General features: G+C 40.2%; 1 protein-coding gene across 2 annotated transcripts in view; it reads left to right on the top strand.

Moving 5' to 3' along the window:
• Positions 1 to 16,790, top strand: part of spon1a (spondin 1a) — a 56,837-nt gene that overhangs the window by 15,563 nt on the left and 24,484 nt on the right. For both annotated transcript variants that reach the window (XM_086107581.1, XM_086107580.1), the window contains exon 6: positions 1,807 to 1,955. In XM_086107581.1, the coding sequence (XP_085963707.1) occupies positions 1,807 to 1,955 (149 nt within the window). The remainder of the gene's footprint in view (positions 1 to 1,806; positions 1,956 to 16,790) is intronic.

Below are 16,790 nucleotides of genomic sequence, written 5' to 3'. Positions count from 1 at the left end.
CGTGGATGGTTGTTCGTCTCTGTGTGCCCTGCGATTGGCTGGCAACTGATTCAGGGTGTCCCCCGCCTACTGCCCGGAGACGGCTGGGATAGGCTCCAGCACCCCCCGCGACCCTAGTGAGGATCAAGCGGTTCGGAAAATGGATGGATGGATGGATATCATTTAATTTACTTTATAAAACAAATTCAGAAAAACGCTGCATATGGTCAAAAAACTGGTTTCCAGTGCTCCAGAAATAGTCTGTAGCTTTTCTAAAGGCTACGTAGAAATCCATTCTTTAATGCCGTTGGAATGAAATGGCTGGTTCAAGCTCTTTGAAGGTGTCCGAGGAACAACCAACAAATTCACATTTGGGATATCTTAAATTAAGAACCATTAGCTACCGTCACGGCTGTCAAAGTGTGCTCATGGGGTTGGCATTCAGATTCCAAATTTTGGCCAAGCCAGATGAAATATGAATTCATCTTTTCTTAAATCAACAACTCTGGAAGTAGCGCTAAGACTAAGGGTTAACAGTCAAAAAACAATCTCCAGGCACATCCTTCAAATTTGTCTGCTGCAACTACTAAATGCTTCTGAATGAGTCGATGCGTGTAAATTTGAATAATGTGTAACTGAGCACCATGTGAGGTAGTCTTCCAAATCCACATGCAGACATGATGCAACACTTAAAAGTGCTCGGAGCTGGGGCTACATGAAGACTTCCGATTAACCCAGTTCTTATCACTTATTTTCTTTTACGCCCCCGTAGCAACCAGAAAATGTTTTTCACCCCCACCCCATCAACTCGACACCATGACTATAACTAGCATCATTTATCGAATATTTTTTTTCAGCACGGCTTGGGCAAAACATTGTATCCTTATGAATATTAAAGAACACTCCCCGCCCCCCCAAAAATGTATATTGATCAACTAATAACAAAGATGGCGGCACGATGATCGAGTGGTTAGCACATCCGCCTCACAGCGCAAAGGTGCAGGGTTCGATTCCGGCTCCGGCCTTCCTGTGTGGAGTTTGCATGAACTTATAGGCATGGAAGTACCAGTAAATACAGAAGATTTGATCTGAATGTCGACTGTCATTAAATGCACCAAAGAGGTAGAAGAGGATGGTAATGGCATGACAAAAGCTACATTTATCGGTACCGTTTTTGAAGAGATGCACCATTCAGAAATATATGTGAATGGCAGGGAAATGTGCAATTGTGACCCTGATTAAAAGAGAGGCAGAAACTCACAGCCCTTACTGGAAGACCATGTTTGGGTTTCCAAAAAAACAGGACATTGTGTGGGTGAGTGGCCTTGATTCTTACAGACACTGCTAGATGCTTAATTGTAATACATTAACAGCCTTTTTACAAGACACCGATGCCTGTTAAAAAAAAATCGTCTGGCCATCTGATGATGCTATGTCTAATGATTCAGTGATGTCATGAAGAAATGCAAAAAAATTAACATGTAGCACACCGAATGATATTATTCACCAACAGACCGCGTAAGAACGCGTGAGAGACATTTGTTGGTGATGGAATAATACATGTCGACTGAATCCATGGTGGATCATGACCTACGATGCCAAAAGTAGACCACACTGGGCAAAGAAGAAATCTGGTCTGCTGCAAACGACCACAACAAGTTTATCTTGATGTCACATAATTGGGCAGTAAGAAAGGCCCAACGAATGATATGCTGAAAGGAACTCATCGCATTTCTTGCACTGTGCCGCAACATGCATGGAAAATAGCTTGGGACAGGCCTTCTGGATGTACTGTATGCTCAGCTAATGAGATGACCTTCTTAACAGGTCGTGCCAATCACTGGTCAGCCATTATTGGCGCATCCCACTCGAAGAACTATGTGCTCTGGGAATATGGAGGCTTGGCCAGTGATGGGGTCAGACAGGTAGCAGAGCTTGGATCGCCAGTCAAAATGGAGGAAGAGATCAGACAAAAGGTATGTGATTTTTTTTTTGGGGGGGGGGGGACAAAATATTGCTTACAAATGCTATACAAAAAGTCATACTGAAAAAATGTGATCCACTCTTATGGTAATGACATCTTCCACTCCTCATTGATACAAAATCTTATCTGTGGCAGTTTTTTTTCTATTCACCCAATTCACAATCGAGAGGTCAAAGCCCATTGATGTTAGACCTGAGGTAGGGTTAGGGTCACGGTTTTTCTACACTAAACTCACCCAATCATTGAGAACAGGAAAGAAAGGGCTTCCTCCAAACTTCACACAAAGTTGAGAACATAACAAACTTCTTGAAAACAAAATTGTCCAAAGCCCTGAGCTAGTCGCGAATAATTGTGTGTTCCTCTAAGATGGAACATTTCATATACCGTATTTTCCGGACTATAAGTCGCTCCTGAATTAAAGTCACACCAGGCATAAAATGCATAATAAAGAAGAAAAAAAACATATATAAATTGCACTGGAGTATAAGTCGCATTTTGGGGGGACATCTATTTGATAAAATCCAACACCAAGAACATACATGCCATCTTGAAAGGCAATTTAAAATTAAAATAGAAAACAACACGCTGGATAAGGGTACGATATGCTAACCTTACATGACGCATAAACAACAAACTGAGAACGTGCCTGGTATGTTCAAGTAAGATATTAAGAGTTATTCAGATTACTATAGCATAACGAACACGCTAACAAGTTCACCAAACCATCAATGTCACTCCAAATCACTAAATCCAATGAAATCTTCATCTTCTGTGTCACTTTAAAACAACTCCACCAACTCCGGAGGTAGAAGATGCAGCGCTTCCTCTTCTACGTCACTTACGTCAGACTCATTGTGGTTTTATCAACACAGGTCTAGAGCGGCCTCTTGTAGTTAAATGTGAAAATAACATGTGAAATTATAAATCGCTCCAGAGTATAAGTCGCACCACCAGCCAAACTATGAAAAAAAAAACTGCGACTTATAGTCCGGAAAATACGGTGCAGCTATTGATTTCCTGAACCTGCTGTACCTGAAGTTAGTATTTAATGAGTGTGACACTGCTGTCCAGACTTGTTCTGTCATTCAAGCAGCTATGCTTTTCTTCACCTATTCCTGTGGGTGCCAACCCAATGGATATCAAGGGAATACCTTTGATGAAATCTCTTTTGAATACTGTAGTACAAAAGTGTAGACTCAACATAAATGTTTGCAAATCAGGCAACCATTGATGAAATTCATGACTAGGCATCTTGACTTTGGACGTAACAAGGACTGGCACTTTTTTTTTTCCATGATGGCGCTCAAGGACCATTTTCATATTCAAAGTCTGCATCCATATAGTAATTTTCAAGTCCGATATTCTCTCCTTTCTTGGCCTTGTGTCTTTTTATTATCTCCACAAATAGCATGTTATGTTCTTTCGCCTTTTCCTGCTCTCCACGGCCGTCTCTCCCACCCAGTCCTAAAATAACTGGTGCTGGCAGAGCAGATGGCCTTGCAGTGTGCTTATTGTTGGCTAATATTGAAGACCTGAAATCACAGCAGATAATGAGAGTGCAGTGTGAGCCATGGGGTCTCCTGCCATTGCTGACTTCTGCCTGCAAGTACTTTTCTTAAAAATGATGTAAAGAGAGTGATTAGATGCAATCCAATGGGCGGTAGAAAAAAAGCAGAAACCCTGAACCGATTCTGAAGAAACGTTACCTTTTCCGCTATGTGATTTCTATACCCACTTAAAAAGGTTGCGTAAGGGTAGTCAGGAGAAAATTCACTCTTGTATGAGTGCAGGTTGATGATTACACGCGGGAGCCACACAAATCCTGATTGCTTCAATACTTGAGAATTGAGTGCTATTATTCAAAACCTCAAAGTGCCTGTTGTACAATCAACCATTTTCATTACTATTTTAATTCAATGCTTTAAGTAGTAAGGCATAATTGTGTGAATAATTGTATATTTTTAACGAGTTGGCGATCATGCTCTGATTAAAAATAATGAATACATCAGAAGTTATTCACTAGTGAGTAGTTGAATTTTGAATTTTTCTTTTCCCATGGCCAATTATTTGTAGGACTACATTTCACTTTTACACTAAAAGTTCTCTGACCACAGTTATTGTATACTGTACTCTGCTTTGCTCAGTACATGTTCGAGAAGAACTCAACATACAAACATTGAGCTATGTTTTATCTTCAAGAAATTAACGTTTTTGACACTATTGAGTTGGATCCCCCACTTTGTACTGAATGGGGCTCATTAGTTTATTGTAGATTTCAGTATTTATTTAAATGATTTTTACTCTGAATCATAAACACACTCTTCATCCTTAGACTGCTTTTACTGTCTCAATGTGCACGATGGGGATACTTCATTATTTTAAATGGAAACCTCTGAACTATGCCATGCAAACCTTTGGCCTGACAAGGAAAAAGTCTCACAACAAGCAAGTTATTAGTACTATTGACTGCTGTTTCTTAGGTATGTATCGAAATACACCCATGCCCCCCCACTCCAAGTAAAAACAGAACTGTTTCATTAAAAAAACAAATACAAAAAAAAATAAAAATAAAAATAAACATAACACAGACAGGCTGGCAATGCCCTTTAGTGAAGTAGCGCGTTTGAGCGAGGTTCCATTTTGAAGTGTTCAGAATCTTTGCGAATGCTTACACACACAGAAAGCTGATTGGCTTTTGTGTCAGGTGTGCCATCCGGATGGGTTGGGGGTGGGGGGGGGGGGGGGGTTGGTGCGTCAGTGGTGGTGGCGCAGTCAATGATGAGTGCAAAATTGATATTCTTAGCCATGCTCCACTCTAAGCTATGGACCATGCGGATCAAAGTGTTCATTTGCAGACATGCCAAAAGTGCACACACACACACACACACACGCGCGTGCGCACACACACACACACACACATACACACAGACATCAAATCAACTGGACAGAGGGTCTGATTTAAGTATTTCGATTCAGTTGTTTCTGTAAGGATGTTGTTGGCCACACTATTCCTCTGGTCGTCACTTTACATGTATTACTGTATATGCCTAATACGTCAGCCTGTGGCCTGACTGACTTTGACGGTACAATAGAAATTGGATACATGCGTGGTGTTCTGTTTTTATATTTGATTGTACGAAAGACAATTTCCATAAGCGCAAGAATTCTATTTCCAGCAAGTGCGCTTGGCCCACTCATTTAAAGCGCACACTATAATGTGATGGCCTCGTAATAAATATAAAATTGCATGCCAGCACCCTCTTAAATGAAGCTTCCCCTTCAAATTCTTTGCAGTCCAAGCGAACAATCATGCCACTGTGATGCGATTTCCACTGAACATAGCAGACGATTGTGGCTTCAATTTAATTCGCAGCAGCTTTCCACCAGAGATGCTGCCCACATTTGAATTTATTTAATACATCCCATCGTTGGTTATGTAGGTAAAACAAATATCTTACGGTAGGCTGCATGTAGTAGATGATTTACATAGGGGCATGTTTTTCAATTGTTCCCAGTATGCAAAACTCGATAGACGCGTTATTGTTCAAATGCTAATAGGAGGACTTGGCAGCAATGAAATTGCCTGGGTATGTCTGCGACAATTTGTAAATGCAAGCAGTGACTACAGGAGCTCGCTGGGTCAGTAATGAGAAGTCTAATGAGACTCTCAGCAAAGACCAGTCATCAGGGCCAAGACCTCATGTGGACTATGAAATATCGCAATTTCCTCTCGCAATGTGGGACATTTTTTGCAAAAGACAGTTGTCAATTGATTCCTCCATTAGGTGAAACGCAGATACTGTAGGTACGCATATCTAAGTTCATTTCTAAATTTCAAAACATTAAACTTGCGTGATGACTGTATAGAATTTTTTTCCCCACTATATGGTATCTGTCTCTCTCTCTCTTCTAAATTCTTAAAGGTTTGCTTTGTTAAAATCCATATGTAAACTACATCAAAACAAAAGCCACGGGGGTCAAAGTTTGTCAAAAAACAGTAGCGGATTATAATCGGAAACAATGCTATTTTAAAACAATGACTATTTGAAAACATAAATGTCCAATTGGCCACTAATCCTGGCTCTCAGCTAATCCGATTGTCGAGCGATTGACCGTTGGCTCGTAAGAGGCTAGGAAACAGTGATCGCGTCGCTCACGCCTCTAGCCTAGCATGGAGGCTGCCACTCTTGTTGTGTCTTCATCGACGCCTTGAATGTATCAGTATTTTTGGATGAATCTGAATCTTGCAAGTCTTTCAGCCCTCTGCACCTTCTTTGCACCTAGCAAAGATGTAAAAAAATATATATATTTCACAGTTCATCAGCCAGGAATAACATAAAAAGCTTCCTTTGGGCCCTTAACTGTCACTGATCTTATGTTTATGTTTTGTTTGTGCTTGTACACTGATTACATAGTTTCACAAGAGCACTAAAATGTACAGCCCAAGTGTAAATCACCCCGATGTAGACAAACACTGGCGATATTATACAGGTACTTTACATTTTCTCCTCACCATACCCAACTAAGGGAATCGTGAGTGACTAACCTCGACCCTAACTTGCATTGTTCCGAAGTCTTATTTTATCCCTCTTCAGTAATACACGAGTAGTAACATACAGTAACTTTTCACATTTTCAATTAAAAATATTTGGAAGTCCATTCCGTGCTTTGCATAAAAAAAAAGACCCGACATTTGAGCATGACACAAAGGAACTTGCCCGTTTCAGGATGGTGGCTCTCTGAAGTCTGATACTGGTTCAGTATAGATGGTTGAAAATTTTCCACAGGAGCCTTTCTTCTTGCTCAATATGTAAAAAAATTGCTTGAAAGTTAACTTCAGTCCGCGGTTTAAGAGTCACATCTTTGTTTGCTGATGAAAAACAGAAAAAAGAATGAGACAAACGGATGGAATAGTTATTTTATCTCAGCTGGAAGTCTCCTCTGTTAACTTGCTTCACGAGCCCTGCAGATATTCATGTTTAGTATAACAAAGCGCTCGGAAAGCCTATGTGCATGCTTTGGATACCAGAATGGTCATTATAATCGCTGAAATCGAGCAGTGCAGCCAGAGGCGAGTATAATTTGAAAGTGGATGAGGGAGCCAATGTGTGCATTGTTGGCACATTTAACATTCACATGAAAATGTTTTTCTTATAATTTTTTATTTATGTAGAGTTTAATAAATATACAGTATACATACTGTATATATTTTTCTCATTGTTTCCAATAGATTAGATTCCAACGTATGTATTAGGATGTCAGTTTTCGGGTTGTAGTATGGTTTCAGGGATGTGTAAGTGTAGGTTTAGGCAACCTACAACATTTAATAAACAACAAACATGAAGGAAGGCAAGAGAACGGACAGGTAGGTTACAATCTCTGACCTGCTCTGAGATACAACCTGCCGAGTCCTCAATTTATTGAAAAATGAGGTCCCTAATACAGGAGCTTCTAAAGGGAAGGGAGGGAGAAGCAAAAACATACGCCAGAACCATTGATGAAGTCCACAAAAAGATGATGTCTGGTCCGAAACAATGCACTTCTGTGCTTAGAGGAGTTCATGAGCTCATTTGTGCAAGCTCGCCATGAGCGCGCCGTCTCAAGTTAGCCATTTCCACTCCTCAGAGGTTGTTATCTGATTTCAGTCTGAGAGAGTTGGTGAAGGCTTCAATCCAAAGAATAGAATATAGATGCACTCTTGTATGCTTGGAAGGTTGAGAGTTACTTTACCCCGCTGTGCAGCCTAACAAGTTGCACTCCTTGATGGTTTATCTTGTCCAAGCTTGGGAACCGGCTGGCCCCCCTTCAACATTGTTCTTCACTGTTTCTCTCTCAGTGAAACCTTGCAAGGCCATACTGCTGAATAAATGCTTTGTAGTCATATAAGAGTAGATATGGGATAACTTTATGTACATTTATTCTAGTAAGTTTGGCTGGTCTTTCATTTGGACTTGGACTTTTGGATTGGTTTTGCTTTTAAAACAAGCACATTGCTTTGCCTTAAGAAAGTCCATTGAGCTAAATGTTGTCAAACAATGCAAAATAACATAGGTGGGCTAATGGATATGATTGGTGTCATAACTTTTGAGGCAATTAATAACTGAACACATAGAGTGGAGCAACACCTATAGACAGATAATACAACAATACTCACAAGTGGATATTCTTTGTCTTTGTTCTGTTAGTCATTGTTCGTATTTTGGGGGTGGGGGGGGTGGACTGCATTTCCATTCCTTTGAAATGGGAAAGATGGTTTTTGAATTGGATTTGGATAAACTTTATTATTTTTATTATTTGAGATGAGTGTTTTGAGCTTGAGTGTGGTAAAGGAAAGAATTAAACCAGTATCTCAAGGCACCACTGTACAGTATGCTGCAATGTATTTCTGTCGCACTGTTCCAGGTCTTACTTATCGAACAAAGCCTGTAAAATGTTTTACTGATAATATGCAATTGTTGGAAATGGTCATTGTGAAATGTCAATTTAAAGTAATGTATTAAATAAAATGCAAATGTTTATTTGAACAGATAACTGATCCATTCAAAATTGTTTTCCCACATAGTCGTATGCCTATCCCTGCTCAATCTGAATAGCGTTTTACCTCTTTCAAATCCATGAGTATACTCAATATCTAAAAAGAAGACATGTGACAGGATCTGTTTTATTGGTGCAAAATTGGCAACATTTGAAGCGACATTGGCAAATGCTGCAAATGAGCATGATGAGATGAAAGAAGTGATTACTGCATGTCATTTCCAACCATCTGCCAGGAAGCGTGCTCGCTGCCGAACATACGTTCGCTGTGTTCAGCACTAATTGCAGTATACTAAAACGGTCTGTCTGAAAGTTCTTGCAGCGGCAAGCCGAGAAGCAGCCGATACAGATCTCAGATTAAACACACTGATTCTGCAGGATGGCTACTTAAATATGGAGGGGACGTGTCCTGAATATTTGTCAGATCTTTATAAGATCAAGGCCAACAAAACACAATAAACCTTCATTATAAATCTCTGTGATCTTTTATTCATGAGCTAGACCTGATAAATCTGTTTCCGGTAATGACCGGGCTTGTTATCTTGTCCTTATGTAAATGAGACCAAGGCCATGTCTCCCTCCACTCAATGACACTCCTTTGGTGAGTTTTTTTTTTTTTTTTTTGTAATTCTGATTGGAGCTTGAAGCCATGACCGAATACAGAAATACGTGCTGGGATATTATGTGTTCAAGTTTGAGTTCACACTCACTGACCAAATTATTATCACCACCCAATATGTATCCACTCCATCAAAAAGTCTTCCTTTACACGTTGCCCGACTGTTAGGTGTGAATATGAGTATTTATGGTTGTCTTCGTTCCCTGCGATTCACTGGCGACCACTCTAGGGTGTACCTAGCCTCTCGCCCCAAATCAGCTGAGCAAGGCTCCACCTCATTGCTAACGCTTTGGGGATCAGCGCTACAGGAATTGGACAAAATGTTCTTTTTACACGTGTAAAACAGAATGTTCAAATGCTCCTCATGACATGAACATTGCCTGTTTAGTCGACATTGGTTCAAACTTGAAATAAACCCGCTTCGGATGTTTCACTGACTGTTTTGGGTTGAGGTATTTTAGTTCAATATTTCATTTATCCCATAGCAATGTTAGATACCCTTTCTTGTCGAAATCCTTAGGATATAATGTACAATATCATAATTGTTTAAATTTTAAAATTCAAATCATCCTTGCATGTGTGCATATCATTTAATGTAATAGAGAGAATATATTGACATATCGGTGATCTTGCATATGTTTATGCACAGTAATGCATTCTTGTTTATGTTATGCATATTCCCGCTTCAAGGTAATGCAGAGTTGATGTCTCATGTGAGCTTTGGACTTAATTAAACTGGAATGTATTGCGGTGCATGGTGCCGGAGACTGCTTGTCACAGAGGGCATCCTGTGTGTGATGCATACGTGGAGTGACATAGGAAGGTTCAGTCTCGGTTGATAGGAATTGCTTTTTGCTGCCCCACAAATAGTCAGTGACCATCGATCTTGTGGAACAAGAATTGTGGAGGATAGAAAGAAAGTTATTAGATTGGAAAAAAAAGGCACAGAGAGTGGCAGACAGTTTAAACTGGGTCATTAAAGGCCGTTTGCTCAATTCTTCTGTAATAATGCCTCACTGCCATAGGCTTGTCGAGCAGCGTGTGTGTGTGTGTGTGTGTGTGTGTGTGTGTGTGTGTGTGTGTGCGCGCGTACACATATGTGCAAGGCCTCAGGTTGTGAGCTTCCATGCGTGTGTGCCAGCCAGCACTACAGACGTCCAGACTGCACTTCAGGGCTCAGCGATCGCCACTGAGGTTGACCGCGCTCAGAAAATCAATTCCCAACTTTCCAGAAACGTAGCAGCCGCTTACAAACCGGGCTACTTCAAGCTCTGCCGATTCCCTTTGCTCTCAGGAAACTTTCCACCGTCCCCTCTTGTGCACAATCGGTAGGATGAGAGCTTCTTTGGTCGATTCAGCCGCAGCTGATTCTGCAGGGTAGCATGAGGGAATGTCAGCGGAGATTTAATTAACACCTGAAGGCCGTGCAAACCTTTTGCGCTCGGCGCCGATAACAGCCAGCTCGCACCCCGTCGGAATTTTGCACCAATTGGTTGTCTAAAAATAGGAGACTGTGCTGCGACAGACGGATCAGAGATGCTTGAACAGAACTTTGATCACGACATCAGAGGAGCTTCATTTTATCCAGAGAAAAGACATATTTTAGACCAAGTTAGACCTTGGCTAACAGGCAGCAAACATCCAATAATTCTAGATAATTGTGTTATCAGGAGGAATATTTGAGCAGTTTGGAGAAGAGCTCTGCTCTCTCTAGGCTGTATCAAATCCCTTTTAGTTGTCCTGCCAAATGCAGACAAATCAGCAGAGTTGTTTACTACTTGTCTTTGGGGAAAACTGAGCACATTTGTGTGTGTGTGTGTGTGTGTGTGTGTGTGTGTGTGTGTGTGTGTGTGTGTGTGTGTGTGTGTGTGTGTGTGTGTGTTAAACCACAAAGACAGACAGTATGTCAGGTCTTTTTAACACAGCAATGTGTTAGTTAGTGCTGGGCGTATTTGCGTAGTTCAGTTCTCCAAGGTAAAAAGCTCTCCAAATAATATTAATCATCTGAAAGCAATAATAGAGGTGGATGGTAATTAACACTAATGATCTTTTTAACATGGTGATTATGGTGAATATGAGGAGGTGCCGAGGAAGATATTCCACAGGGGATGTGAAAAGGCAAAAGCTCCAGCTGTTCCAGCTTCATGGGTATGTCCACCCACAGTGTTCATTTCCTATTTCAGGTCACAGCTTGGAAACAACGCAATGCCAGAGTTGAGTGCTCACAAACGTAGAACAAAGCACAACCTCTGGAAACATGAGAAGCAGATAGCAGGAATTCTATGTTTAACTTGTGTCATGGGGTGCGTGAAAGTAGTGGACCCAAAAAAGCAGTGAGGCAGGAGAACAGAGGGAGTACTGAACAAAATGTATTTTTTAAAAAAACTTGCAGCGGTACACTGGAAAAACTAAATAAAAAACACAAGAAAAGTCCTAAAAGCCGCAATAAACCAAAGTAAGAAACAAACAAAAACCTATGAAAGAAACAAAAAAAACATGACAGCAACAAAAACAAAACAAAAAAAAACAAGACAAAGATCCGACAAAGACTGACAGAAACTATGCAAATAAATAAGAGCAAATTGACAAGACGACAGGAAAGACATGGACAAGACATGAAGGGTTGAGGGAGCTGATCAGTTGACACAAAGGACCCTGATGACAAGAACAACCTTTACCCTATAACCCCTAACACTAATCCTACCACCCAACCCAACCTCTAACCGTATCAAAAACCCTAAAACCGAACCCTAGCCCCTAACCCAAACCCTAATCCTACCCCCTAACCCTAACCCAACCCCAAAACCAACCCTAGCCCCTAACCCAAACCCTAATCCTACCCCCTAACCCTAACCCAACCCCAAAACCAACCCTAGCCCCTAACCCAAACCCTAATCCTAACCCTAAACCAACCCCAAAACCAACCCAAACCCCTAACCCTATCCCCGAACCCCAAACCCTACCTCCTAACCATAACTGCTAACCCGAATCCTGACCCCCTGCCCCTAAAACCTAACCCTACCCCCTATCCGCTAACCCTAAGCACCCTAACCCGGAACTCTGACCCCCCTACCTATCCTCACCCCTAACCCCTAACCTCATCCTCACACTAGCCACTAACCCTACCCCACCCGAATATATTATTAAGCTGTTACGTGTTGGTGTAACAAGCGGACATTATTCAATCATATTAATACCACAAATCTGTTTTTGTGATGATGCCATTTTGAATGTCTCAACTCGCCTGAGAGGGAATTACAAATGTTAAATCAAGCATCGCAAATGAAGGTTCAGGGCATTTGTCAGGACTAGATGGAGATTATTCATGCGATATGATTCCCCCCTCACCCCCAAGATAATCGAGTAGCCTTTTTATGTCTCCTCTAACTCATACAAGCTGTCTTCAACCCTGCATATAATGCCACTGTAGTTTCGAAAGAATGAATGCTTTGCACATGCATTATGCTGCTTTGGTTGATGTACAGCGCATGGACATGGACGCCTCGGAACTCAATGCTTAAACCAGCTCTTCTGTTAACATCCTTAATGAATTAACAATGCCTTGTTATGTTGATCTTTGTCCAGATTAAAAAAAAACAAATAATAATAATGAAAGTCCTCCACTGTTAGAAATGTTGCGTCAACTGTACATATCACAAGTACTTTACAACAAGGATAAGGAATCACAGTGTAACTAAATAATAAGATTATTAATACACTAAAATGATAAAGCACAACAGTTGTATCATACCATATCAGTAATGGCCGAAGTAAATACATATATTACCTTGTTTTCAGCACAGTTTTTAAAAAAATAATGTACCACCAACACACATCACTGCATGGTGATTTTATTATTATTATTTTTTTGGTCGCGGTCACCCATTACTCTCAGTAAGAATGCATTGTAATTGGAGCATGACTTACATGCCTACTTTTCAATGGCCACATAATAACCAGCGGGCCACATCAGAGCACTTTTGTTCTAAAGTGCTGCCTTAAATCTAGCTAAAAGGGATATTGTTACATTTTTTTTTCTTTTGTGCAAGTGTACTTAACGGAAACACACTTCCAATAGTCGCGCAAACTAAGACTTTTCACCTTCCCAACCTTGAAAATGCAAACCTCTGCGTCACAAAGCACCGCTTTGGTTAGAAAATGCAAGGTCATGCAACGTGGATGTGTCCATCTTCTTATTGTCATGACAGTTTGATTAACACCCACTGGCTTGACGAGACATCTGTAAACAAAGACAATATTTCCTAGCAGTTACAACATTTAGTCGATAAAACTAATCATGCTCTCTTTCGGACTCTGCTCACCCCTTGTCTTGTTAGTGATTTGTGTCTTGTGCAAATATAGCTTGGTGTTTTTATCACTGCAACTTGGCCATCCTGCATTGATCACAACCTCAACCGGGGACAGAAATTTATAGCAACATTGAATTTAGCAAGCATTAATAAGAATTGTTTGGGGGTTATTTAAAATCTCCATCTAATTATTATTTTGTTAACACTGTGACACTGTGACACATGTTCTTTTCACGATCACCCAACTCACACTTTTTATTTTCCTGCATATCATGTTTTTGATTTTTTTTCTTTTTTGTGCGTGTTTAGGTTTGACCAATAAATTGTGCGCAATCTGGATTTTACCATGCGTTGTCATTTATAGCTAGGTATCAGAAAACAAAATACACCTGTTGCTGAAACTCACCTTCATTCATAAATATCACAAAAGATATTACTAAACTACCTATTACATTAATGTTATTATACAGTATATTATTATTATTAAAACCTGATATGGCAGAGAAACAAACAAGGGCAGATTCAGAATCAGCTGAAGAAATTCATCTCAAAATGCTTACTGCCATCTCTGATTTAAAAAAAAAAATGTAAGCTAATTCAGTGCGAACAGATTGGAAAATCCAATGTCACTTAAACAATTTTACCAATAGGAATAACATGGTAAACAATTTTACCAATAGGAATACCATGGTGCTCACTGAGCAAAGGTCAGTTTCACTGAAGTCTGTGACGTCTAACATAATGGCGGCTTTGTTTAAAAAAATAAAAATACAAAAAGAAACACATGCCCAGGCCGAATCAATTGATCAAATTCCAACTACTTGAGCCTCACATGATGTCATAAATGCATCCACGTTTTGTGTGACTGGTGGAATTCCAATGATTTTCACTTGTCCCTTTGAAATTGGATTGGATTGGATTGGATACAACTTTATTGTCAAATTGAAATTTAATGGACCAAGAAAATATGCAGAAGGTCAAACCATGTAAAAGGGCTCACAGGTCATAAAAGTACAACCACCGCTTGCCTCATCCTTCAAATACTTGAGATGAGTCTGTTTGCCCTCGAGCTTTTTCTGATCCACTGAGATGCCTGAGACTGCATAAAGAGTGCTTTGTATCAGTGACAAACACACACACACACACACACACACACACACACACACACACACACACACACACACACACACACACACACACACACACACACATACACACACTTACGTACAAGCTCAGAATGACTTGCAGTGTTGGACACTGTAGCCATTGGGAAGGCCATTAATGCACAAGGATACATGACTTTGTGTCAGTAAATGACTCAGGTGCAGTGGACACAAATCACTCCCGTGGAAATGTACACAGACATTGCTTTAAAGTCCCTATAAAGTAAAATAAATAAATACCCAAACATATAAAATGAGGCTTCAAACCAAAGAAAAAGCGCTGTGGCATGTCCAATGAATGAGCTGAAACTCTCAGCCAGAGACTACACATCTTTCTGAGGCTTACACATCGCTCTATGATGGCGTCGAGCCTCAGGTGGCTGGAATACATCACACTGGGGTTGTCCATTGCGTGATGAGAGGTGCTAGCCTCCTCTCTTGCCAACTGAAATCATGACACCATGCTGTTCTGTCAATTGTGGCACCCAGGGAAGATGGTTTTGTGCAGTGTCGGCATAGTTAGCGAGCTAACTGCACACTGCAGTGGCTCAAGTCATCATACTGAAGTAACTCACAATTGCGCCAGATGACTGAGGGGTGATTCAATGGCCCCACTCAACAATCAGGGAAATTGAAATGTTAAAAAAAAAAAAAAAAAAAAAAACTGTTCAAAAGTTGTATATCCACATCTGAGTATTACCGAGTACACCATCTTTGCACATTCAGCTGTTATCTTCAAACATGTGCTTCGAAATGATTCTATGAATTCACATGACAGGGTCTTTGAATATATTTACCTTCAGACCTTTATGTGTGAGAGAAAACCTGCATGCTCAATGCCTGTGTCAATATAATCATTCAGAGCTTCCATTTATCTTCATATTTCTTGTGCAATGCCAGAGTTTCACTTAACGCCCTCTTTTGACAAATGTATGGCCTCCTTGTGACAAGTATCCAGATAATGAATGATTCTGGCTGAATCACGCACAAAATCATGAGGAAAGGTCTCAGCAGGACTCCGGTCAGTCATGAATGCATGAACCAGATCGAAAAGGTGCCCCAGCCGTGCCAGATGCCCAGTGTAACTGTTCTCAATTTGATCTTGCACTGAATCCTACATTGAGATGTTTTAAAGAGGTGCTTCAAAGCAAGACTGAGAGGCAAAATGACTCCCCGTTGGCTTACTGAACAACCACCCGGCGCTGCTCTTGTAACTGATGATGGGGACACGCGCATCCGTCTGCCTTATTTATTTCTCAGTCCGTATGATGTTAGACTCTTTTATAATGAAATTGTTTGCCTGTTAGGCTTCAGCCATGTTTTAAATTGGTCTTGAAATATTGTTGCACAATGGGAAAATAAAATATCCCAAATTCTGCTTTGATTGAATATGGCTACTCAGCCATTTAATATATTTCAAATCCATCCATTCAAAATATGGAGATTTATTATCAGCGTTTTCAGGTTCCATTTGATTGCAGTAAATAATAAAGCGGCTTAGTTTCTCAGCAATTATGTCATGTTTGGCTAAGGTGTTGTGAAATGTGGTTATCTTAAAATATGCAGCCTTGCAACTCACAATTTAGGATTATGCCTGTTATTATATATTTCAATAAATTCTTGAAAATACATGGCGTCAGGCAGTCTTGTTTTATTGTACAAATTAATATGTGACTGTCAAGATAACACAATGTGCTTCAGTCTACCAACAATCCATGTAAATAGTGGACATAGATTTTTTTTTTTTAATTCAAGTAAAAGAAGCACGGTGTAATAGTGGTTGTGTGTCTCACAGTCACGGGATCAGCGACCCAGATCTTCAGGTACCCTAGTTTCTTCCCACATATCCAAAACATGCTTCCTTGGTAAAGCAAAGTTATAAAGTTATTTGTGTTGAGATGCAGTGGAAAAATGAGCAGATTATAGTAACCAAATGCACATTTTCAAGAGTCTAATCAATGCAATGAGTCACATTTAAAATGCATCACTTTTAATTAACTAAATCAATCCAAAATACATTTTCTAGCACAAAAAAAATAACATCGAACAAATACAACTTGATGTAGTAATACAGACAAAGCTTCTATCTTAGAACATGCAACCAAGAGATCTGTTCACTTGTCTCTGTATTAAATTGACAAACGCAACACGGATAATTAAACCCATCCGGCATGAAGGGCTTGGGACATCACTGTCGGCCT

Source organism: Hippocampus guttulatus, chromosome 3, assembly GCF_054856545.1.
Source record: "Hippocampus guttulatus isolate MCC_2025c chromosome 3, RoL_Hgut_1.0, whole genome shotgun sequence".
NCBI lineage: Eukaryota > Metazoa > Chordata > Actinopteri > Syngnathiformes > Syngnathidae > Hippocampus > Hippocampus guttulatus.
The sequence above is the reverse complement of the archived record's forward strand: the minus strand, read 5'-3'. Positions and strand labels throughout refer to the sequence as shown.